General features: G+C 49.7%; 1 protein-coding gene and 2 non-coding genes across 4 annotated transcripts; all 3 read left to right on the forward strand.

The window, feature by feature from the left end:
* The first annotated feature begins 744 nt into the window (after positions 1-744).
* On the forward strand, positions 745-23,145 carry arid4a (AT-rich interactive domain 4A). Of its 2 annotated transcripts, none has more exons than XM_028395530.1 (25): positions 745-870; positions 1,927-1,977; positions 3,838-3,948; positions 4,098-4,163; positions 4,341-4,431; positions 5,054-5,133; positions 5,224-5,321; positions 5,405-5,537; positions 5,899-5,978; positions 6,068-6,144; positions 6,404-6,594; positions 6,678-6,750; positions 6,848-6,942; positions 7,141-7,238; positions 7,429-7,669; positions 7,756-7,967; positions 8,114-8,275; positions 8,357-8,438; positions 10,624-10,816; positions 10,918-10,980; positions 11,061-12,614; positions 12,698-12,802; positions 12,888-13,043; positions 13,120-13,266; positions 22,606-23,145. In XM_028395530.1, exons 2-25 carry the CDS (start codon positions 1,972-1,974, stop codon positions 22,707-22,709), a joined length of 4,218 nt encoding a protein of 1,405 aa, XP_028251331.1. In that variant the 5' UTR covers positions 745-870; positions 1,927-1,971; the 3' UTR covers positions 22,710-23,145. The 2 variants fall into 2 exon arrangements, with proteins under 2 accessions (XP_028251331.1, XP_028251332.1); XM_028395531.1 differs by having other exon boundaries at positions 8,117-8,275.
* LOC114428159 (small nucleolar RNA SNORD53/SNORD92) lies at positions 4,668-4,750 on the forward strand. Its single transcript, XR_003669527.1, has one exon. It is a non-coding gene; the product is annotated as a small nucleolar RNA SNORD53/SNORD92 (small nucleolar RNA).
* LOC114428160 (small nucleolar RNA SNORD53/SNORD92) lies at positions 5,660-5,742 on the forward strand. Its single transcript, XR_003669528.1, has one exon. It is a non-coding gene; the product is annotated as a small nucleolar RNA SNORD53/SNORD92 (small nucleolar RNA).
* Positions 23,146-23,150: the final 5 nt, after the last annotated feature.

The following is a 23,150-nucleotide window of genomic DNA, read 5'->3' on the forward strand; positions in this document are numbered from 1 at the left end:
TTTGTTTTGGTGTTCGGCTGAACGACGTCCTCGATGTGTGACGTTGTGTCGTAGAGAAGCCGCATCGCCAAACTGCGTGTGGAAAGCGTCCGCTCCATGTTTGCAGCGGTCAGCTGAGGGTTAATAAAGGTGCAGACCACAGATAAAAGCTGCTGACAAACGTGCAGCGTCCACGCTTCACTTCGGCGAACACGTCACGCAACAAGCAGCGAGTTTATGGACACAGCTTCAACTTTCCTCCCCCGGTGAACCGCTCCTTCCGGTTGGTTCTGTTAAACGGGACTCTTGAGTGGAAGTCGGTGAAAAACGGGCTGTTTCACGTGATTGTTTCGAGTTTGTATCGATTAAAACGTAATAAATAAGGAAACATATGAGGAACGTGCACGTGTCCGTCGTTATTACGCCACTTGCGCAGCGCTGTGGGCGAACGCCGCCATGTAAACTGTGAATATGTTTGAATGGAGTTTGGTTCCCAGATAATCTGGCACGTATCTGGGCAGGGCTTCCTCCAGACAAGGAAGCCCGCTCAGCCAATAGGAACACGTCACTGCCGGGAAAGGCGCGCGTACAGCCAATGGCCTTTAATAATCATACGCGTTTCCTTTGAACTCGCTTCTGATTGGACGTCCTGCAAGCATCCGCCGTCATTTCCCTCGTGGCGCCGCGTTCGTATCCGCCAATAACAACGTCACGTATGCTGCAGCCTATTGAAATCGAGGAATCGCTTGGCCAATCAGATTTCTCCGTTGCGACTACTGTTGCCAGAGTAGCCAATCACGAGCCGGGAAACACAGCTCGGGGCTCAACAGCTTGTTGTTCGTGTATCGCTTCGCAGCCCGAGCGAGAGGGGAAGAAGCCGCGTCCGTGAATGTGAGTATAAAACCTTCATATTCCACCCAGAACCGAACTAAAACTTTGAACGGGGGGAAACGGTCGGCAGGCCGCGGGCAGAGGGGCCGGGGCGGGTGTCACCGGAGCGGCCTGGAGCTTCCCAGCTGGTCGCGGTTTAGCGGGGCTGGCGGTGGATTGAATGGCAGTCGGCTTGTTTTTGCAGTGAAGAAATGTGAAGCTCCTGCGCCTTTGTGGAAGAGCCGCTTATTAAATAAATAAATCCGCAGCAGGTCTGGTTCCGTCGAATGTCACCGATTCTGGTTTCGTTGGACGGAAACTTACTTCGTCCCAGAAAGCAAACGGCAGCTCGTGCGGACGCGTCGACGCCGCTCCGCCGCGAACAGACGCTTTAAATCGCACCGTACGATCCACAAACTAGCTCGTTGAGTCGCCTGTTAGCCAACTAGCTTAATTTAGCCCCTTTTGGACCAGAGAGCGGAGTGGAGCTCGGTTGATTCGACAGCTGTGTGGACTTTGTTCGTGTTGGGACTCGGTCGTGTGTCGGCGATAACCCCCCACCACCAGCAGCTGGTCGCTAGCAGGCGGCTGTGCTGAGAGCCGCCGCTGCTGCTGCTGCTGCTGGTGAAGTTAGCCGAGCTAGCTGACATGATGAGCCGTGATGGCGACGTGACTCAGTGGAGCTGGGAGCGGAGCGGGAAGGAACGCTCCTCTCCGGCCGCGCCGCTCGTCCTGAGCCGAGCCCCCCTCACCGACATTAAACTCCTCCAGCCCGCTCAAAACGGTGACTGCACGGTCGGTGGAGGGAAACGGTGCCGGGCTCAGTCGGTGTTTGTGCCACATATTAGATCTGATCCGGACCGAGGAGGGAGGAGGGAGGGAGGGGGCTGCACCGAGCCAGGAAAGAATGCCTGAGCTAACACAACTGAGTGGCTAGTTGGTTAGCTTAGCATTATTTTACAATCCCATGAGTGAGGACAGTTGGACTCCCTGTCCCCCCCCCCCGCCTGTCCCCTGCCTGTCCTCTGTGCCATCGCTAACTTTAACCCGCTCTCTCGCTCTGTTTGTGTCTTCCAGTGATCTGAAATCATTCGAGCTGGACTCCCTCAAATAGCCGGAGAGATGAAGGTGAGTGTTTGACCTGCGACACACACACACACACACACACACACTGAAGGGAACGTTCTGTGGGAACCAGCCAGAACCAGAGCCAGCTCAGTGGGCTCCGATCCGCTGGCTCTGGAGTCCCTCCAGCTCACAGACGCTCCTCTTTAGCAGTTTTCCAGCATCTTGATGTTTTTCCTCAGTCACATGTGACTGAACTGAATATATTTGTCCCTTTGATCAATGCATGGTGTCAGGCCCCGAATCACAGGGAGAGTTTCTGATTAATCAGAGCTGATGCTGCTCTTTAAAGCAACAAAACTGAAGTCTTGAAACGGTATGATGTCCATACGTGTGGCGGTAACGGTGTGATCGATGTCACCTTCCACGTGTTCTCAGCTGTGAGACTGAGCAGATCGTCCAGCAGCTGGACATTTGTTAGCTCCAACTATATGAGAAGTAAACAAGTGGGAAACACACTGACGACAGTATCGGTAGTGTGATTAGTATCCATCCAGCTCAGCTGAAAGCTCGTTTGAAGTTCGCTCTGACAGACGGCGTGTGTCCACACGAGCTCCGCCTCTAGAAACATCTTAAATGTTCAAATCCACCTTCCAAACATCACCGCGGCTCCTCTCTGCACGCTGCGGTCTGTTCATACGTTTAGTTTCACGCTTCTTTGCGTTCGGATCTCCTCCTCAGGACTCCAGAACCGACATGGCGGTTGTGACGGGCAGTCTTCTTCTCTCAGGGGAACAAAGTCTTCCTCGAAGTTTCCAGTGACTTTCTGTTTGAGGCAGCGATTGTGAAAATATCAGAATAACTCATCTGTCAGTCGGTGACTAAACAAAGACTCGTGGAATCATTCATACGCTTTAAAACTCATCTCTGTAGACTCCGTCTGCCTTTGAACACCTTCTCTCTTTAGACCCAAAGACACGTGGCCGTGAAGGCATCCGATCGGAACCGGTGTCAGGGCTCGTTGGGTTTTTTTTTTCTCCAAATGTCATGTTAACCAGAAACCGGGCTTCGTCTGCAGGAAGTGAGAATTCCAGCTTTATTTGAACCGTGACATCTAGTCGGTGTCTAGTGTGGCCTGTTCCTCTCTTTGTGGCCATGATGAGGCCTCAGATTAACCCTTTCCATCATGGGCAGCGGCTGTTTTCGTCTGTGGATATGTATTTTAATCAGATACTAGTGTTGAACACACATGCAGGTGTAACACTGTTGTTAAAGTGGCGGTTCCTTCCAGCCTTATTCAGACATTTGAGGTCAATAACATGTCGGTGTGGTGGGTTCTGAAAGAGGAAGTGATGTCACTGATGTGTACAGTCAATAAAGTTTCCTTGGTGTGATACCATCTGTTCAGATACACTTACTGCCATGTTACAGTCATTTTCACACAGCTGTCAGCTTGGTTCTGTGACGACCAACAGAGGGGGGGGGGGGCTTAGCGGTCTGATGCTAGTCGATGCTAATGATTCGTTTTTGTACACTCGAACATTTCAGCCTCGTCTTTCTGTTTTTAATATGCAGATTTCTTGAACGCTTTGCTGTGAAAAGTAGGTCAGAAACACGCGTGTGTGTTTTTCTCCTTGGAGAATTTTTACCGCTGTCCTCTGAAACAGGAAGCTCACACTTGAACGTGTCCAGTCCTTCGGGCTTCTACAGAAGATGGAGCAAATGTTCTTCAGCCAAAAAACACGCAACTAAACCACCAGACAGGAAGTCTGACTGAAATCAACCCAGCAGCTCTCTATTGGGCTAGTTTGCTGATTGATTGTGCTGATCGTGGAGGGTGAAGACACTCCAAAAACCAGAGTTAATCTGTAGCCCGATGCATGCTGGGAGTGTGTGTGTGATGTGTGTGTTGGTGTGTTCCAGGCAGCAGATGAGCCTGCCTACCTGACAGTGGGGACGGATGTCAGTGCCAAGTACAGAGGAGCCTTCTGCGAGGCAAAGATCAAGACTGTTAAGCGCATGGTGAAGGTGAAGGTAAGAGTCTGGAGCAGGTGTGCAGCCTCTAGCTAGCTGTAATACTGAGCGCTCTGCCTGCTCAGTCTGTCCTGTGGATTTTAACGTGGTGGGTAACGTCTGGTCTGTGTCATCAGCTCGGTAACGCTCCTCTCTCTGTGCATCTGCAGGTGACTCTGAAGGGTGAAAGTACGTCCCAGGTGGTTCAGGATGACCAAGTCAAAGGACCTCTGAGGGTAAGACGCACATCAGCTGTAGTAAGCCTGGAGCCAAAACATTTGTCATGTGACTGTTGACCACGTGTGAGTCCGTCGTGGCTTCCTGGTTGTGCTGAGGAGTTTTCTTCTTTGTTATTCTTTATGTTCTGTGAGCTGGTGCCAGCTGCTGATGTTTGTCCTCACTGTGTGGTTCAGGTGGGCTCCACTGTGGAGGTGAAGACCAACGAAGGTTTAAGCAGCGAGGCCGTCATCAGTAAGCTGACAGATGCCAGCCTCTACACTGTGGGTGAGTCCTGGCCCCATCACATGTCCAGTCACAGTCAGCGGGCCCCCTCAGAGCTGCTGCAGAGAGCCGGGAGGTGTCCCGCTGTAGTCATGAAGACTGTACGCTTGTGTTTGTAAAGACTGATTATTCTGAGCTTCAGCTGGTTCAGACGGTGATCAGGTTGTGTTCAGACCTGGACCTGGTTTAGTCTGCGTGGTGCTAGTGCAGAGCTGTGCTGGAACTTTGAGGCTGTCGGGGAGGAATGATGATGCTGAGAAAAGGTTTCGCACAACAAGCTGATGTCATGTGATGTCACATCTTCTCTTGGCTGTCTGACCAATCCACTGCCGAACTTCAAACTTTGTTAACCCGCCATCCTGCTGAGACCCTGGAGGCGCCCCGTGCTTCCAAGATGTTGCAGATTTGTGTAGTTATAGATGCAGTGTGTAGTTGTTGTTGGTCGGATCCCCGGCCACTTTACATGGAGCTGGAGCTGGTGATGCTTCGTTGTTGTAGAGTCACTTTCTGCTCGTTCCAGACTGATCCCACTCAAAGGTTCTGTCTGCATGAAGCAAAGAAGGTGCATCTGTGTGAAGCAGTCCTGATGACCGGCTGTGTGTGTGTGTGTGTGTGTGTGTTTCAGTGTTTGATGATGGAGATGAGAAGACTCTCCGTCGGACGTCCCTGTGTCTGAAGGGAGAGAGACATTTTGCAGAGAGTGAGGTGAGTCATCTGATGGTGGGACTACTTTTAAGACACGTATCCTTCCACCAGTGCTTTGTCTTCATACACGTGCTCCCTGCTGTCACGCAGACGTTGGATCAGCTGCCGCTGACGAACCCGGAGCATTTCGGCACCCCGGTCATCGGCAAGAAGTCGAATCGTGGCGGGCGCCGCTCGTCGCAGGCTGTGTGAGTGTTTTATTAAAACCAAATACAAAGGAGATGTTTTCCAATGATGGATGGAAGTCCTGACTCTCTGCCCCATGTTTCAGGGCTGATGAGGAGAATGAGTCTTCATCCAGCGAGGATGAGGAGGACGACAGGAGGAGGATGAATGATGAGCTTCTTGGAAAAATCTGTAGCATCGAGAACATGGACGAGTCCAGCAGCTGGTTCCTGGCTCTGGTAAGAAAACACAGACCTCAGGATGGTGATCAGATTTTCAGTCCACATGTGTTCAGACCTGGACCTGGTTTAGTCTGCGTGGTGCCAGTGCAGAGCTGTGCTGGATCTTTGAGGCTGTCGGGGAGGAATGATGATGCTGAGAAAAGGTTTCGCACAACAAGCTGATGTCATGTGATGTCACATCTTCTCTTGGCTGTCTGACCAATCCACTGCCGAGTTTCAAACTCAGCGCTGATGTGTCCCAGGCAGGACTTTTTACGGTGGCTTAGGACCGGAGCCCTGAGGAGTGTTTTATCATACCGCTTTTGTCCTTCCTGTAAATCCACTGATCTTTAATAGCAGTGGTGTGTTGGGCCTGCAGGTGGTGTCTCCCAGCTGTAACGACGAGCTGGTGGTGAAGAAGGATCAGTGTCTGGTCAGGTCGTTCTCTGACGGCAAGTTGTGAGTACTGATGTGTTTTTAGTGAACTTTATTGATCGTGATGAATTCCCTTCAAACCGTTTGATGTTTATATCTGTGTGATTCTGCAGTTGCACGGTGCCTAGAAGACACGTCCACGCCGTCAACAACGCCAGCATCAACAAGTCGGAGTTCTCCAGCAGGAGAGGTGAGGACCTGCACCTCCCACAATGCAACGGGGCCTTAATTTAACACCAGCATCCACGGCTTCCTCCTTACGTTTTCTCCTTATCGCCTTCTCGTGCTCGTCTTCTCACTCTCCTCGACGTCTTCGTCCACCACCCTCACCCCCTTCTCTTCTCATCTTCCTCCTTGTCTCACATTATTTTTCCTCTTCCTCTCCTGCCTCATTCACACTCTCCCTGTTGATTCACCTCCTCTTCCTCCTCCTCCTCCTCCTCTTTCAGGCTTTGAAGCTGCCCAGACGTTCTTGAGGAAACGGGAAGTTCCAGACATCTGGAAGATGGACATGAGTCAGATCCTGGACTCGTCCTCCAGCGAAGACGACGATGACGAGGAGGAGAAGGAGAGTGAGGAGGAAGAGGAGGAGGATGAAGAGGAGAAGGAGAAGAAGAAGAAGAAGCACATAAAGGAGGAGGTAAGAGTTGGATTCACAGCTTTGTCAACCGCTACATGTTGTTGTTGTTGTTGTTGTTTTTAACACACTCGTCTTATGTGCAGCCGGAGGAGGAGCTTGACCCCGAGGAGAGGGACCACTTCCTGCAGCAGCTGTACAAATTCATGGAGGACCGAGGTGAGGTGGCTCGGAGGTTTATCCGTGGATGGAAAATGTAAATGATTTCATTCGGTTCTGGTTATTCAAACATGCTTCTTTGGCTCTCATCTATCAGGGACTCCCATCAACAAGCCTCCCGTGTTGGGTTACAAAGACCTGAACCTGTTCAAGCTCTTCAGGCTGGTCTATCAGCTGGGAGGCTGCCACAAGGTGAGGGGGCATAAAATCAGATCTGAGTGCAGAGTTCCTGATGTGAGTGATGATGCAGAGAAAGGTTTCGCATGCTGGACTGAGATCCTGATGTCACTTCCTCTTGGCTGTCTGACCAGATCAAAACAAGTTTATTAACCAGCTGGTATCAGAGATCACAGGTGGAACTGACACTGCTGCTTTCTGGCCGTGTTTCAGATCGAGTCCGGCACAGTGTGGAAGCAGGTCTACATGGATCTGGGAATCCCTGTCCTCAACACTGCTGCGTCCTACAACGTCAAGACCGCCTACAAAAAGTAAGAGAGCCAAGAACTCAGCTCAGATCTGGTTCCTGACTGTCTGTGGAGCAGAAGACATGTTGAACTCAGTGCTACATCTGTGGTGTTCTAAACTCCAACTCCCAGAATGCACTGAGGTTGCAGCTCCCATCAGTAACATGACAGTTTGATGAGATGATGTTTTCTCACGTTTCCCCTCTGCCCTCAGGTACCTGTACGGTTTCGAGGAGTATTGCCGCTCCGCATTCATCACCTTCAGAACCATCCACCACAACAACCCCCGCCCTCCTGCCACACCAGCCAATCAGAAGACAACAGGGGTGGAGCTCAAAGACTCCCCTCCACAGGTGAAGGGGGAGCCTGCTGATGACAAGGGGGAGGAGGCGGAGTCAGAGACTGAGAGCGAGAAGGAGGAGGAGGAGGCGAAGAAGAGGCAGCTTTCCCCGAGGGTGAGTGATGGACGGAGGAGGAGAGTTTACTGTTAAAGGGACAACAGTGGGGACACGTCTCACTGCTCCTCCTGTCTGTCCTTCAGGGGAAGAGGAGGTGTGTGGGGAGCCGGGTGAAGATGGAGAGAGAGCCGCCCTCCAGACCAGAGAAAAGAGGAGAGAACAGCGAGGAGCAGCAGAGGAGACGCAGCAACAGAAGAATGGATGACTCTGAGAAGGGCTCCGACGAAGAGGAGGATGATGAGGATGACGACGAAGACGAGGAGGAAGAGTGCGAAGAAAGGAGGCGAGGAGAGGGGTAAGATCATTTTTTATTATGTTATAAATATTCTGAAATTAAATAAGATTATTAATTGTAATAAAATGATTAATCATTAATATTATTGACCTGTATTATTAATAAGTGTAAAAAATCAGATACTTTAAATGTTACATTTGTGTCAGAAGTGAGGATGAGGAGGATGGAGACTCTGTGACCGGGACGAAGGTGCGGGTGAAGTACGGCAGAGGAAAAACGCAGAAAATCTACGAGGCTCACATCAAGAAAACGGACGTGGACAACGGAGAACAGTTCTACCTGGTTCACTACTACGGCTGGAACGTCAGGTCAGTCGTGTTTTTCCGTTCGGTGGCAGCGCCCCCTGCTGGTGTCTTGAGTCTGTGCTGACAGGTGTGTCTGATCCGCAGGTACGATGAGTGGGTGAAGGCTGATCGCATCATCTGGCCCGCAGAGAAAGGAACAAAGAAGAGGCAGAGGAAGAAGGTGAAGGTGAGGCGTCTGAGGCCGGCGTTTCTAACGCTACACGTGGGACGGCGAGTCCTGCTCTGTGATTTGTTCAGATGCGTCACATGACGTGCTGTGACACTGTCTGTGGGAACTGAACCAGCAGAGTATCTGAGGATAATTAGGCTTGTGCAAAATCGTATCGTGTGCAATTAATTAAACTGTCACCGATTAATATTTGCCACTTACGGCGATATGACGTCATGATACTCATGGTACTCTCACCATCAAGCTGGATCCATACTCCAGGAGAACAGAGAACTCCCTCCCCCCCTGCCGACGTTACGCCCACAAAATGACGTCATTTCTCTCTCGTGCACATGGCCCGGGCAGAACTTTTTCTCTCAGTGCTGTGATTAGTCAGAATTTCGGTCTGCTACAGTCAGCTGGACTGATCCTCTATCTGTTGTCAGCTGTACGCCCTCTTCCCTGAACATTATCAGCTCGTTAGGCCAGGTAACCACGACAACACAACTGCATTGTCAACCTTTGGTGTGTGACGTAGGAGGGCCGTATGAGGAGTTCTGCGCACACACGTCTCGCGGAGTATGGTACCTCCGTGCCGAAACGAACTCTTACCACCCGTGGAGCGAGTTCTCTGTTCTCTGTTCTCTGTTCTCGTGGAGTATGGATCCAGCTTTAAGCAGGAGTATGAAGAAGGCCGAAGAAAGGCCACGCCTACCGCCGGCGTCGTGCATGAGGTGTGAAGCGTGCAGCGTCGGTTGTTGCCATAGTAACTGGATGTTTGTTGTTATTAAACAAATGAACTCCGACCGGAGGAGCTGCGTCTTTAAGGACTCCACAGCGAGATTCAGCAGCGAAGAATTCCACAGAATCCGCAGGTTCTTTTACACATGAAATATTCACTGCTGTGACTTTTCTGAACTTATTGGTCCTGTTTAATTGTAATGTTGATTAGAGGTGGGGCGGTTCAGGAAACAATCCGAACCGTTCGGTTCACGTGTTCTGTTCGGTTCTGGACATGTAATGCAGGGAGGTTTTTACCACAGCATGGGGACCAGTGTTGGTTACTCGGCGTCTCTCTCGCTACATTCGCGGCTTTACGAACTTTTGTTAGTCTAAAGCAACTAGTGACTCTCTGGTGACGTTTGGAGACTGACGTGAAATCACGTGTCATCCTGATCAGCTCCTGTCCTGGACCAGCAGCGGCCGTGAGCTCCTCAGCCGGTCCGGCTCTGTGGCTCCACGCAGCGGGTTCAGCAGAGCAGAGACCCACAGACCCACAGCAGTCCGCGTCCACCGTGCGCAAAGCTGCCGCTGGTCCCGTCACAGAGCGGGATGTAAATAATATATTTTAATGGCGAAAAGAAAACCACGGACACCGTTAGCATCGCATAGCTTAGCATAGTCATAGCGTTCAGGCTATCCAACTAGCATGTGGTTCTCTGTCCGACGGTGGGAGTATGTGCGCACGTGTGTGTGTGTGTGTGTGTGTGTGTGTGTGTGTGTGAGTTTGTTTAATAAAGAACCAGGTGTAGACCTGTTCTATAGGAAAGGTTCTTAAATGGCTTCTGTTAGGATCTGGTGCTAAATAGAAATGAAATTGACCTGATATAATGATGGAAACACTGACCTGATTCTTAAATATGGTGAATGTTGGATAATCAGGATGTATAGTTTGTGCTCATCTGGTGTTTCCAGAGTGTTGAACGTTGTAAACCGTGACCTCAGAACCATGATACGAACCGAACCGTGGAACCGTTCCACATGCACTGCTCTGTGACCTGAAGATAAGAACATGTGAAGGACAAAGTTACTTTAAACGTTTGCTTCGTTATTATTTTGAAGCAGTTTGTGCCTCTGTTATCAATACATATTTCAAACATGGCTGGTTGGTGCCTAATCACTACTTTAACCTGTTAGAATGAAGGCGTTCACTTGACTGATGACTTGTCGGTATCATTTTAGAACAATGTGGCGATTTAGAGTCAAAAACACGTCGGTGCATTGTCATCAATTAATCGCGATTTATTTTTTTTTTACCAATATGGCCCAACCCTAGAGGGCATCTCTGTGTGACCCGCTGAATCAGGCTGGAGTGATGATACTGAGAAAGGTTTCGCATGCTGGACTGATGTCCTGTGATGTTATCAGTGGGATTAAAATGCTTATGGATCCTCATCCTGCGTCTGTCCCGTCCCCCACACAGAACAAAGACGAGCCGGAGAAGGACGAAGACAAACCGACAATGACGAAGCCGCCAGGAGCAAAACGCGGCCGTCCTCAGATCAGGACCCCCAGCTCGGCTAGCCGCAGCGTCTCCAAAACCCCGAGCAGCGAGGGACGGTCCAATGGCAAAAGCAGCAGGATGGACACATCATCCAACATGGCCAACGGAGACAGTAAGAGACACACTGAGCATGCTCAGTTCCACTGATGACACTGGTCAGAAAACGGGTTGTGTGGAGTGTTTGTGTGTCTGATGTGTCGTCTCTCTCTGCAGACACTCCTCGCAGGAGGACCAGGAGGACGTCCGGCATGTACGACTCAGACCGGGCGTCCAACGGTAAGAACACCTCTGCTTCCTGTTTCCTGTCATTGATCCTGTTCACAGACCACTAACTAACCAGCCCTCTTATCCTGCAGAGGATTCTGGGAACTCTTCGGATGACAGCGAATCAGAAGACCCATCTGACAAAAAGCCCTCTCCGTGGCGAGGGAGGGCCGACGCCCCACCCTGCCAGGCGGAGGAAGACCCAGAGGTGGAGGAGGAGACGAGTCAGGTTGTGGATACCATGGTGCCTGCTAACAACAACAGCACAGTCGCTGCGGCAACGACGGCTCACCAGCCTGCCGGCACAGCAGATCCATGTCCCAGCATGCCTCAGCTGAAAGCCGACAATGTCCCGAGTCAGTCGGAGGAGGAGGCAGAGCAGAGGGAGGAGCCTGCAGGAGAACCTGCAGTGCTGCAACCTCACCTGGACAAGGAGAACAAAATGTCTCCAGCGATCAAAATGGCATCTGTCCAAGACAAAATCAACATGTCTCCTGGGCAGGAAGCGCTCCGTGAGGCGTCTCCCAGCAGGACGCCGCCTCAGCCAGACAGCATCGGCAAACCTGAGAGGCTGCAGCCAGCCTCCTCCTCCCCTGCTGCCACAGAAGAAGACGACCGCTCCACTCCACTGTCCTCCCCCAGGGTCAAAGGTCGCAGAGCCAACCTCAGGGAGGCAGGCTCGGAAACTCCTCCCAGAATGCCCCACTGCGCTCCGAGCCCCGCCGCCAGCCCTTCACAGACTGGGCCGCTGTCGTCTCCTCCACGCAGCGCTTTGAAGAGACAGGAGGAGCCCATGGTGGTCCTGCACTGCCTTCCCTCCCAGCGGCTCCCCCCTGAGTCTCCCCCGGCTGATTCTGACACAGACTCTGCCACTGAGGAAGAGGGGGAGGAGGCAGAGGAGGAGGAGTCACACGAGGAGAGGAGCAGCACCGCACTGAAACGTAAGGCGACAGAGCAGAAGCCGCCAGAAAAGAAGCTCCGCACTGAGAGGAGGCAGGAGGAAGCCGCCTCCCCCAAAACTCCCACCGCCACACCGAAGACGGTTGCTGCTGCCCTCCCCTCGCCGCAGCGCTCTGAGAGGAGGAGTGAGGGAGCGGTGAAGGCAGAGGAGTGGCCCCATCCGGCAGAGGAGACGCACAAGGAGGTGTCAGAGCAGCAGCTGACAGGTGGAGCCAGGAAGGAGCCGGAGGTGCGTGCCGGGACACCTCCCCCTGCGCCAGAGGCCCCTGGCCCCTCCCCCGCCGAGGAGCTGGAGCCACAAATTGGCCCAGAAGCACTGGTCTGCCATGAGGTGGACCTGGAAGACCTGGATGAGAAGGAGAAGCCTGCTTTGTCAACGGAGCACATCCTCCTGATGATGAGAGAGCAGCAACAAGCCCCGCCCCCACTGCCCCACCTCCTCCACACCTCCCTCCCATCAGCCCACGCCCCTCACCTCCCACAGCCTCAGGTCAGGCCTTTCTTCCCGGCTGTCACTCCCAGCTCCGCCCCCTGCCCGGAGGAGCTCCACCCAGCCAAGGCTGCTGCCGTGGAGGAGCGCGGTGTGGCGAGGAGGGAGCAGGAAGGAGATTCCAGCCCCGGGTGTGACGGCAGCGCCTCCTCATCCTCCGCCTCCCTGCTGTCGCTGCAGGAGAACAAACACAGAGGTAGGAACAGAGTGAAAGACATCCTGCAGCCTGATTGGTTCGTTTGTGTTGTGCCTGACATGTGTGACCTTTGACCCCCTCAGGTCAGAAGAGGGTGACGGACTGTAACTCCAGCCCGACGGCCAAGAAACAGAAACGCAACCCGAAGCGGCCGAGCATGCCGGGAAAGACGGAGAAGAACGGAGCAGGTAAGTCACACCTGGCGGCGGCCATGTTTCTCACCAGCACAGCTCTGAGGCGGCCATCTTTACATACGACCGTGTCATCCCTAAGGTCACAGCAGCGACAGCGAGGACCAGTCCCGGCTCTCGTCCCTCGCCAAGTCCCAGAAGCCTCGTTGTCCCAGTCTGCCGTCTCCCTCGTCTCACAGTAAGGACAAGCAGAGCTTCCCGTCCCCTCAGCGCACATACAAGTGGACCTTACAGCTCGGTAAATGCTGCCACCATCACACTGCGTCTTCATCCTGCTTAGAAACAAAGAATAACCTCTTCCTCCTCTTCCTCAGATGAGTTGGACAGCATGTCGAGCACAGAGAGGATCTCCTTCCTGCAGGATAAGCTTCAGGAGATCAGGAAGTACTACATGTCGCTGAAGTCTGAGGTCGCCTCCATCGACAGACGCAGAAAGAGACTAAAAAAGAAGGAGAGAGAAGGTAGGAGCCCCAAAGCACCCCAGGTGAAAAAACCACCCCGGGTGAAAAAAGCACGCCGGGTGAAAAAAGCACCCTGGGTGAAAAAAGCACCCCGACCTCGCAATAAAAACAACACAAACGTACAACAAAGAAATAAATAGGTCACTGCGTGTGCCGGCGGTTTCTTCCTGACGCGTGTCCTGTTCAGTGTGTCATAAATCACAGTCCAAACTCCCATATGATTAATAAGTGCATTGATCCACATATAATTAATAAACCACTGGTTAACTTACATGCTGAAATAAAATCTAATTTATCCTGACGCGCTACCTGACGATCAAAACACTGTGTCCTCCGGCCAACAACCCTGAAGTGATGACTTCCTGCACACCTTGTACCTTCACAACAATTAACGCTAATTGTTCATGGCGTGTAGACATACCGTATTTTCGCGACCATAAGGCGCACCTAAACGTCTACGATTTTCTCTAAAGTCGGCCGTGCGCCTAATAATTCAGTGCGTCTTGTGTATGGGTTGAGTACCAGACACGGGGACGTGATACGTACACTACGTACGCTGGCAGCGATGAACCAATCAGCTCAACGCTACGGTACAGACGCAGCAACTTCCAGCGGATTACAAAGAAAAGCCGGCCAGCTTCCGCGTCTACTGCAGTGACAAGATGCCCAGCCACATCCCCTACATGGATGAAGTCCCCCTCACTTTCGACATCCCCGTGAACCAAACTGTGGAGAGAAAGGGGACCAGCACGGTATCAACACGGACCACGGGGCACGAGAAGTCAGCGTTCGCTGTTGTTCTCGGTTGCCATGGTAATGGACAGAAACCTCCGCCTATGGAAGAGGAAGACGCTGCCTGAAGAAAAGTTTCCAGCAGGAGTTGTCGTTAAGGAGAAAATGGGAGAGTGGCTCAGGGAAGTTTATGTGAAGAGACCGGATGTTTTTTCACGGATCACCCTCACTGCTGATCTGCGACTCCGCGTGCGACCGTCTCACCGCCCGTGTTAAAAAAAACAAAAAAACAAAAAAAAACAGGCGAGGCGGATGAATTCAGAGCATCGGCGTAAACAGGGCTCTAGACTAACTTTCTTTCTTAGGTGCACCGGCACAAAATGTAGGTGCACCGCATCACACTTAATCCATATGTTTTTGTACGATCAGTACATTTTGTACATACATATCATCTTAAAATGAATTTGGACCTTGAATAATGAACACAGTTAAATAAAAAGTATTTTAAATACTGATAGTACTCATTCAAATTATGGACCAACTAGCCAACAAGTCTGCATCAGGAATCCATCATGAAGATTCAAAGTTACAGCACTCTTCAGTTCCCTGTCTGCTTTCTCTGGCTGTCGCTCCTCACTTATCTATCTGGCAATGGGAATTAAAAATTATTTAAATTATATACACCTTTATTTATTTAATAGTTGTGATTGAGATATATATTTAGTTCTCTGTAACATTTCTAATGCAGCTACAGTATCTCTTCTCTCCTCTTCCTCACCTCTCTTCCTCTCTGTCTCCTCTCTCTCTCTAAAGCTGAGCTCCAGCTGACAGACTCTTCATTCTGTCTGTTACAGTTTAGCTGTATGCAGACATCATCCTGGCAGACAATGGTCCACTGTAGCAGGTTAATGATACTGTTTAAATGGTCGTTCATCATGTAACATGTTCTAAAACTCCTTAAACCAGCTGACTGCTGTCAGTCAGAGTGACTCAGGCTTCATGGATGAACCACACAGGTCAGATAACACTGTCCTCAGACCTGCTGTTCAGTCTGTTATGATGCTACGAGCACGTCACGCCCCCTCCCTGAACATGACCGGCTCGTTATTGTCACTCATTCAGGTCAACAGCAAATTATCAAAACCTGCATAGTAGCAACAAATCCTGCTCCTCCGCTGCATGTTCTCCTGAACTGTGGATTCTGCAGCGACACGTTTTTAATACCCGTCTGAGTCTGTGTGCGCGCTGCGCGCCGCAGTCAAAGAGCCGTATGAGTTCTGCACACACGTTTCAAAAAGTCCGGGCCGAAACGAACTTTGTTCTCGTCACCTAGGGAACAGATCTCTCTGTTCTCGTGGAGTATAGAACAAGCTTTAGCGCACAGCATCCGCTCTGTGCAGCATATGTCTGTGTTCTTCTTCCTCTGGATTTTCGGCAGACGGTCTTGGCTGACCGCAGCAGACACGTTTTCAAAGATACACACACGCGGGGTCCCGCCCTTCACCGTCTCTGATTGGTTCAGACCACGGTATGAGCCTGATGTGTGTCTGTTGTTGGACCACAGGGAGACGGAGAATGTATCTCCCTCTAACAGCTGGTCGTACCGGTGCGACCTCTGATGTTTTTTGGTTGCACCTTTGAGAAATAAGGTCGCATGTGCGCCCAAAATGGTCGCACTCTAGAGCCCTGGTAAACGGGGCATTCAAAGTAAAGTTGCGAGCGGCGTGGGAGCGATGGATGGCAGACGGCGAGCACAGCTTTACTGGGAGACAGCGCCGGGCGAGTTACGCCAGCATATGTGAGGATCATGGATGCGTGGACTCATGTTTCTGCAGTGACTGTGACTCTGACAGCGATGAGCAGGAAGCTGGCAATAAACATTCTGTAGAGTCAGCCACCGGTAAGGATGAATTAGGAATGACTGTGGTGCATCTGATTAAAGTGCAGGACAATTTATATCTGAAGATGGTCTTTATTTATTAATAAACATAACGTTAACTCACTGTTTTGCTCCTGTTACCTTTTTATTTACACTCTGATAGCAAGAACAGACAGAGAATGGTTGCTTGCTTCAGGGGGGTAGCTCTACCTTTACCACGCACACTACTACTGTCCTGCATCCTGACATAGGACACAGTGACATATCCATCCTCACTCACATCTGAGAAGTGGTGGTAGTAAAGTGGTGTGTAAAGAAGACCATAAACGGAGCTGAGTATGGAGAACATTCCTCTCCTAGTAGGAGGCTGTTCTTCGGACACTGGAAGCTCATCCCTGTCCATGTTCAACTCCTTCGAATTCTCCGCTCTTTTCTCCTCTGCAGTGGTTTGCACCACAGCTCGACAGGTGCTGATCCATTTTGCAGAGTGAAGCCTCCTCTGGCAAAGTTTGTTTAAATCATGGACCATGCTGCTTCCTCCTCAGAAGCCATGCTCTTTAAACAGTCATCCACATAAAAGGTTATTTTAACTGTTTCTTCCTCAGAGTAGTGGGTTTGATTGTCCTCAGCTGTTCTCTGCAGTGCATAACTAGCACAACCTGGGGATGATATGGCCCCGAACAAATGAACAGTCATCCTGTACTGTAGCACATCCTTTTCTGTGTTGCCCTCAGGCCACCACAAAAAACGAAGAAAGTCCTTGTCCTCTTCAGTCACTTTTACCTGGTAGAACATAGCCTGTATATCTCCCATTAATGCAAAGGGCTCTTGTCTGAATCTTAAAAGGACTCCCAGAAGAGAACTAGTTAAACTAGAAAAGCAGTTTGTTGATGAAGATTCTCAGTCATCCAGGTCATCATACGTAGAGAAGATTGAAGCAAGGCGTCTGGACTTGTAGAGTTTTCTCCCAGGGAGAAACACAGCAATGTGATATATGCAGTCCAGTGCAGTGAGGAATGCTCTGATCTGTACATTGGAGAAACTAAACAACCACTCCACAGAAGAATGGCTCAGCACAGGAGAGCCACCTCCTCAGGACAAGACTCAGCTGTTCACCTCCACCTCAGAGACAAAGGACACTCCTTTGAGGACAACAACGTTCACATTTTAGACAGGGAGGAAAGGTGGTATGAAAGAGGAGTCAAGGAAGCATCTATGTTAAGCTGGAAAAACCTTCCCTTAACAGAGGTGGTGGCCTCAGACATCATCTTTCTACCACATACAATGCAGTGATTCCATCCATTCCCAGGAAGTTTGCACATACTCACAGTAAGAACAAAGGACTGTCAACCAGTCCCCCTCCGGCAGTTTCATAGTCGTTAGCCAGTCGTTAGACTCACCTGGCCCAGTCAGCCAGAACATCACAGGTAAGTATGGAAACATTTAGTGCTATTGTTTTTTAAGTTTTACCCAGACCCACCCACTGAGGTCTGTAACCACATATAAACCATGTTTCCCCACCAAACAGTTAGAACTGATGAAGCTGCTTGGATGAGCAGCGAAACGTCTTCTAGAAAACTCTACAAGTCCAGACGCCTTGCTTCAATCTTCTCTACGTAGAAAAGCAGTTCCTGAAGAAAATGCAAGTTTGATTGCTGCAGCTGAAGCATGGCTTTGAACGCTGATGTGAAGGATTGCTCTGAATTGCTGGAGAATCTGCAATCTGAATTTTGCTGAAACACAGTTAAGAATTTAAAAAGATGAAGCTCTTATTTTGAAAAGTAAAAAATCTTTGAATATTATGAAGATATGAAAGAGAAACAGCTGAAGACAAGAACAGTATGAAGTCATGACCTTAAAGAATAGCCTGTGAATAAACCATGTGAAAAGTCTGAGGCTGGAATAACACCATCAGACTATAAGAAGCTCAGGCTGTGTGATTTGACTGTGGACAAGTAGTATACAGCTGAAGGACGATCAGTGTGACAGATATAATGCTTAAAGTCTGATAAAGACTACAAATATGGCTGCTTTGTATGCCTCTGTGTCTCACTGTCACCATGGTAACAGCCCTGCCTGCCTAATTAAGCCCTAATTAAGACACCTGTGTGATTCTCCTGTTACTCCTCTCAGGGCAGATCCCATGTATTTTAATGTGGTTGCACCCTTCAAACAACTGCTGATTCTTTCCAAACCAAAGAATTCAGACAAAAAAAATTTGCAACCGGGGCACCAGCAAGGTTTACTCTACAAATGTGTGTGATTTCATGTTGATCCAGTCAAATATGTGGAAACAGCGGCGAGTTAGAAAATAGGTTTGCTCTTTTCCAGTGGCTTCACCGTTTATATGGGCTGTGAATGAGGAAAAGAGCGGCACTCTCCCCGAACAGCTGGCTCTACAGGCAAAACGGTTTGGTGTTGAGTTTTCAGAGTGACACCGTCAGAACCGAGACCATCGGCCAGAACTCGGCCAGATGGAAGGTGCAGAAGTTTCAGCAGGATAGAGACACAGGGTCTGGAGTGATGACATCATCCATGCCTTTGATCATTCCTCAAAACCCACTCCAACTTTGAGAGCCTGGTGCGCAGAAACAATTTGGAGTTAGAAAATTCTGAATACAAGTTTGATAGAGCAGCATCTAATGAGCGTTTTAAGACTAAAATGGAGTCTGTAGATTGAAATTTGTAGGAGGAGATACATTTGGCAGATGACCCTCGGTGAAGGGCTCTCTCATAGACTTCAATGTTAAATGGCTTTTGAATTTTTATTCATATTTTGAAAACAAAACATATTTGAACAAATCCGAATACAAGTTTAACAGCCCTTGAAGAGCTGAACAGAATGATGTCTGAATGGTTTCTGTAGCTGAAAGCATGTGGAACTAGTTACATGTCAAAGTTGAAGGTGGTTTGAAGGCTCCTCCATAGACTCTCATGTTAAAAATGACGCAGAAATTGCTTAATATTTGAAAAATTATAATTTTTTGAAAACTTGACCCGGAATGTCCTCTGTGAGATGAACATTTTGATGGTTGAATGGCTGAAATCGGTCAATGTGTGCTGAAGATTCGCTGCTCCAAAATACATACGGAAGAAGAAAGAGGGTGAAGAACAAGAGTTTGTTGCCTAGCAACGGCAATCAAACTAATTAGGCCCTTGCAACAGTTGTCCGTTCAGTGAGGTTCCCCCAAACTCAGCCCCACATTCAAACACCACCCGTAATGTGCCCGTCCTTTCCCCTTTCCAGGATCCAACTGATGCCGAGGCGCTTCTTCAGCGTAGCCTTTCCTGATCATGTCGGTAAAGAAGCCGACATATTCCTAATGAAACATCTTTAATGAATTTCATTTTCAATCCAAGCAGCCTTTGTTTAACCATATGCATGTTATTGGGGACGGTGACTTGGTCCTTTCTGAATGGCAGCTTCAGGCTGTGTGTCCATGATGTCCAAGAACTTATCGTCCTCCTGTGACGTCCGTCTTTCCTCTGAATTCTTTTCCCTGAAGTTGTGATTGTACTGGTTCATTAACATTTGCTCCAGTTTACACCTGGAGATCCTATTGACAGCAGCCAGGGGGAGCCCTGCAACTCCTCTCATCTCCTTCCTGAAGGGGTCCATTAACCACCCAGCCCAATACAGTTCTTATTGCATGTGGCCCACTTCCACAACTGTTGATGACCTCCCAAGGCTCTAATACTTTGGGGGCGTTGGTACCAATCAGCAAATCCACTTCAGACTTTATGCAGGGAATGTGGACCTTTGAGTGAGCACTTCTGGAAGCCTGTAAAAGTAGTCTCCTTCCAACCCAGCCACCTCCAGACCATGCAGAGAAGGAGCAGCCGCAATCCTGTTTTGACCCATGTCCGCAGCAGGAAATGAGTTCTTTTACCAGTAATACTTCATTCCTGCATAAGACGTTCTGAGCAAAATGTAGCAGTACTGCCGGGATCCAGAAATGTGTAGGTTTGTATTATTTTGTCTCCTTTAGATTTAGATTTCACTTGGACTGGTAAGAGACAGACAGGATGCCATCTGCCTTCCCGGCCCCTGTAAGCCCACAAGTTTCTGAAACACCTGCTGCATCACATGATGATTTTTCCCGCTGCTCATCAGCTCTCCTGGTTATATGAAGCACACTGGGAGGACTTTCTCCACAAACCTTACAAGGTCAGCACTTGGTGCACAGCTCCTTACTCATGTGTTCAGAATGCAAACGACCAAAACAAAGTCCTCTTTCCTTCAGAAAGGACATTTTGTCCCGGTGCTTCTTTCCTGTGAACTGTGGACGTTCTTCAAGAAGGTGACTCTGAGAACACAAGTAACAATTCTTAGGCACCGAATCACAAACTCCCTGTGCAGCCTCTGATGTTACAGAGTCTTTGAATGAGTCGACGACTGACACAGTTGCAAAGCTGTTACTTTTACCCCTGCTAACCTCTGGGTGAGACCTGGCTTTGCTGATACTCCTGGCTCCAACCATCACAGGACGCCTATCCTGAGTGTCTCCAGAGTGGATCAGCTAGAACCTTAACTTGACGCTCGATAAACATGAGCAGGTCTTTGACTTTAGCTCTGTACTTGTGTCTTTCCATTGTGTCATGTGCCGTCGTCCTCCAGCTTTCTCTCAGCTTAAAGGGCGGCTTCATCATGACTGTTTCACAAGAACAGAGGGCAGGCTTGCAGAGCCTTTATGTCTTCTGCCTTTATCTGTGGCCAAGAAAGAGTCTTTTCCAATTTTATGTTCATTTCCAAAATTGAGGAGAGAGAGATTGAGAGAAGCTCCTTTGCAGCAATATGTCCTCTGTCTTGAGCCACATGCCGGCAGCTTCTCACGGCTCTCGTGGCTGTCCCCTGTGAACGGCTCCAAAACATATAACCAGCTTTACCGGCCTTTGACTCCACATCGTACTCAAACGCTTTTATAAAGCGTCTGTTCTGAAGAGGACCCCCGTCAAATATCGGGACGTCCCTCTGTGGCGAAGACATAGAGCGTTGTTGTTCCACCAGTGTAGCCGTTAAAAGAATCTCTCCCTGCATCGATGAGAGGAAGCCGTGTCTCTGATCATCTCCTGGCTCGGGCTGCACATCGTTGGAAGGAGGTGGATGTCGTGTTACTCTGTGTGTTTCAGTCCTTCGATTGTCACCTTGTCGTCCTTCCTCTTCAGCTTTGGGTCAAAGTGTAGCTGCTGATGTGTTTTTTGTCACACTATGGCCTTGCTCTCATCCTCCGTGGTTCATGTGGGTTTGCTGCTGGATTACGTGCCTTGGAAGACATTTGATGGCCAGAGTTCTTTTCAAGATATGAATTCATTCCATTGCTTAGGACCTGGGTGCCCACACGGCAGTCTAAGCTGACTTAGCTGCAGATGCTGCCAACTCAGAGTCCAAGTCCAGCTGCTCCCTCCTCCTGTGCCTCCAGAGGTGTTTCCTTTAAAGCTGCAGCTCCTTCAGCTTCCACTGCGTGATGAGGAGTTGTTTTGTCGCTGCCCACACTCTCTCTGTGCTCACTCGCTACGTTTGATATACATCATCAAACACATCACCTTGACCACCAGTGTAATCACTGGGCCTGTTTACCAACCATTGTTTTACATCGTTAATGAAACCATCTTCAACAACAACCTTGGCCCCAAACCATGTATTCCTGTTCTTCAGTTGGCATTAAAGACGCCACAGCTTCATGAACACACTTTGCTTCTTCACAAAGACTAATGATCTGTTTAAACATGGCACCTCAGACACATCATTGATTAGCATAAGCCCTGCTATGAGCTCCCTGAAGCTTTTTACCTTTTTATCTTTTCTTTCCTTTTGCAGTTTGTCCAATGTATCGACCAGGGCTTTACAGGTTCTTCTAGGAGCCCTTTTACTTTTTACAGCCGTTTCCTCTTCAGCATGACATTCATTGGATTCAGACGGCTGCACAGGCCGCAACATCGTCCAAACTTAATTGATCACTGTCCGTCATTGTCTTTATTGTAACCTCTGACGAGCCAATGCGTCTCCATCAAGTCACAAACACGTCAAATAAATAGTATTATATGGCAACCGATGCATTGGAATTACGCTCAACGTTGTGTGCACACAGGCCTGTTTTAGAAAACTTGCCGGGTGCACTTCCCATAGCTCCCGATGAGTGCTCTGGCCGGGTGATCTCCCTGTGGCTCCCGACGATCGGCGTCCTTCGTCCGGGCGAACCAGCTGTAGCCTCTGTATGCGCCGGCTTCACTGCGTCCTCACCACGATGACCGCAGCTCCCGGCGTTCCACATCCTCCTCTGCTGCGCTCCAAACCATCATCAATCCTACCCTCACAACAAAACATAACTCAGTCACTGCTGCTGTTGTGCCGGTGGTTTCTCCTGTCCAGCGTGTCATAAATCACAGTCCACACTTCCATATGATTAATAAGTGCATTTTTATTCTGACACCGTCATGTCCACTCAGATATTTGATCATTGATCCACATATAAGTAACGAACCACTGGTTAACTTCCTGAAATAAAGTCAAATTTATCCTGACACGCTCCCTGACGTGTGCTTCCTCCAGCCAACAACCCTGAAGTGATGACTTCCTGCTCACCTTACACCTTCACAACACCACATGCTCCACCTTTTGGTCAAACAGGAAATTGACAGCGGCTCCAGCACTGGGAAAATGTGAAAATGTGACTTGTGCTGTACTTTTATTGTGAAGTGTAACTGAACTTCCTGTCCTTCTGTTTCAGTGTCCAACACCACAGCGTCGACCTCTTCAGGCTCCTCGGACACAGGTATGAGTCCGTCCTCGGCCTCGCCCACCCAGAACACCGTGGCCGTGGAGTGCAGGTGATGACACGCCCACTCCCTCCTCGGCCCCGCCCTCCACAGACTGTGCCATCTCTGACGGACTGATGAGGATTCAGTTTTGACTCTCGCACTGGCTGATGGGAACGCTGTCACTCCTCCAGATTTGGCCGAGGAAGAGGAGGGAGGGAGCTGACTTTAGCCCTGCCCCCTCACCTATGGACTGACTTCCTGTTAGAGGAGACGAGAGAAATGTGCTCGCTGTCTGTTCGGCTGCTGCAGCGCTCTGCTTTTTTTTTTTTCTTCCTCCATGTGTCCTCGCCTCTGCTTTTTTTTTTTTTATTATTATTTTTGTTTTTTTTTGGGGGGGGGGGGGGGGGGTCAGGGGTCATTCGTTCTTTAAGCTCAAACAGGAAAAGCAGCTCAATATGCAAAATTTCTTCTTTTGTCCACTCAAATTTAAAAAAAGAAAAGTTATCCGACTTCC

This window comes from Parambassis ranga, chromosome 22 (assembly GCF_900634625.1).
Source record: "Parambassis ranga chromosome 22, fParRan2.1, whole genome shotgun sequence".
NCBI classification, from domain to species: domain Eukaryota; kingdom Metazoa; phylum Chordata; class Actinopteri; family Ambassidae; genus Parambassis; species Parambassis ranga.

What these genes read in the sequence shown, in the direction of transcription:
- arid4a (XM_028395530.1), top strand. An exon ending in AAGTCAAAGGACCTCTGAGG is followed by an intron (nt 4,164 to 4,340) that starts GTAAGACGCACA and finishes TGTGTGGTTCAG; the next exon opens with GTGGGCTCCACTGTGGAGGT. An exon ending in AGAGGCAGCTTTCCCCGAGG is followed by an intron (nt 7,670 to 7,755) that starts GTGAGTGATGGA and finishes TCTGTCCTTCAG; the next exon opens with GGGAAGAGGAGGTGTGTGGG.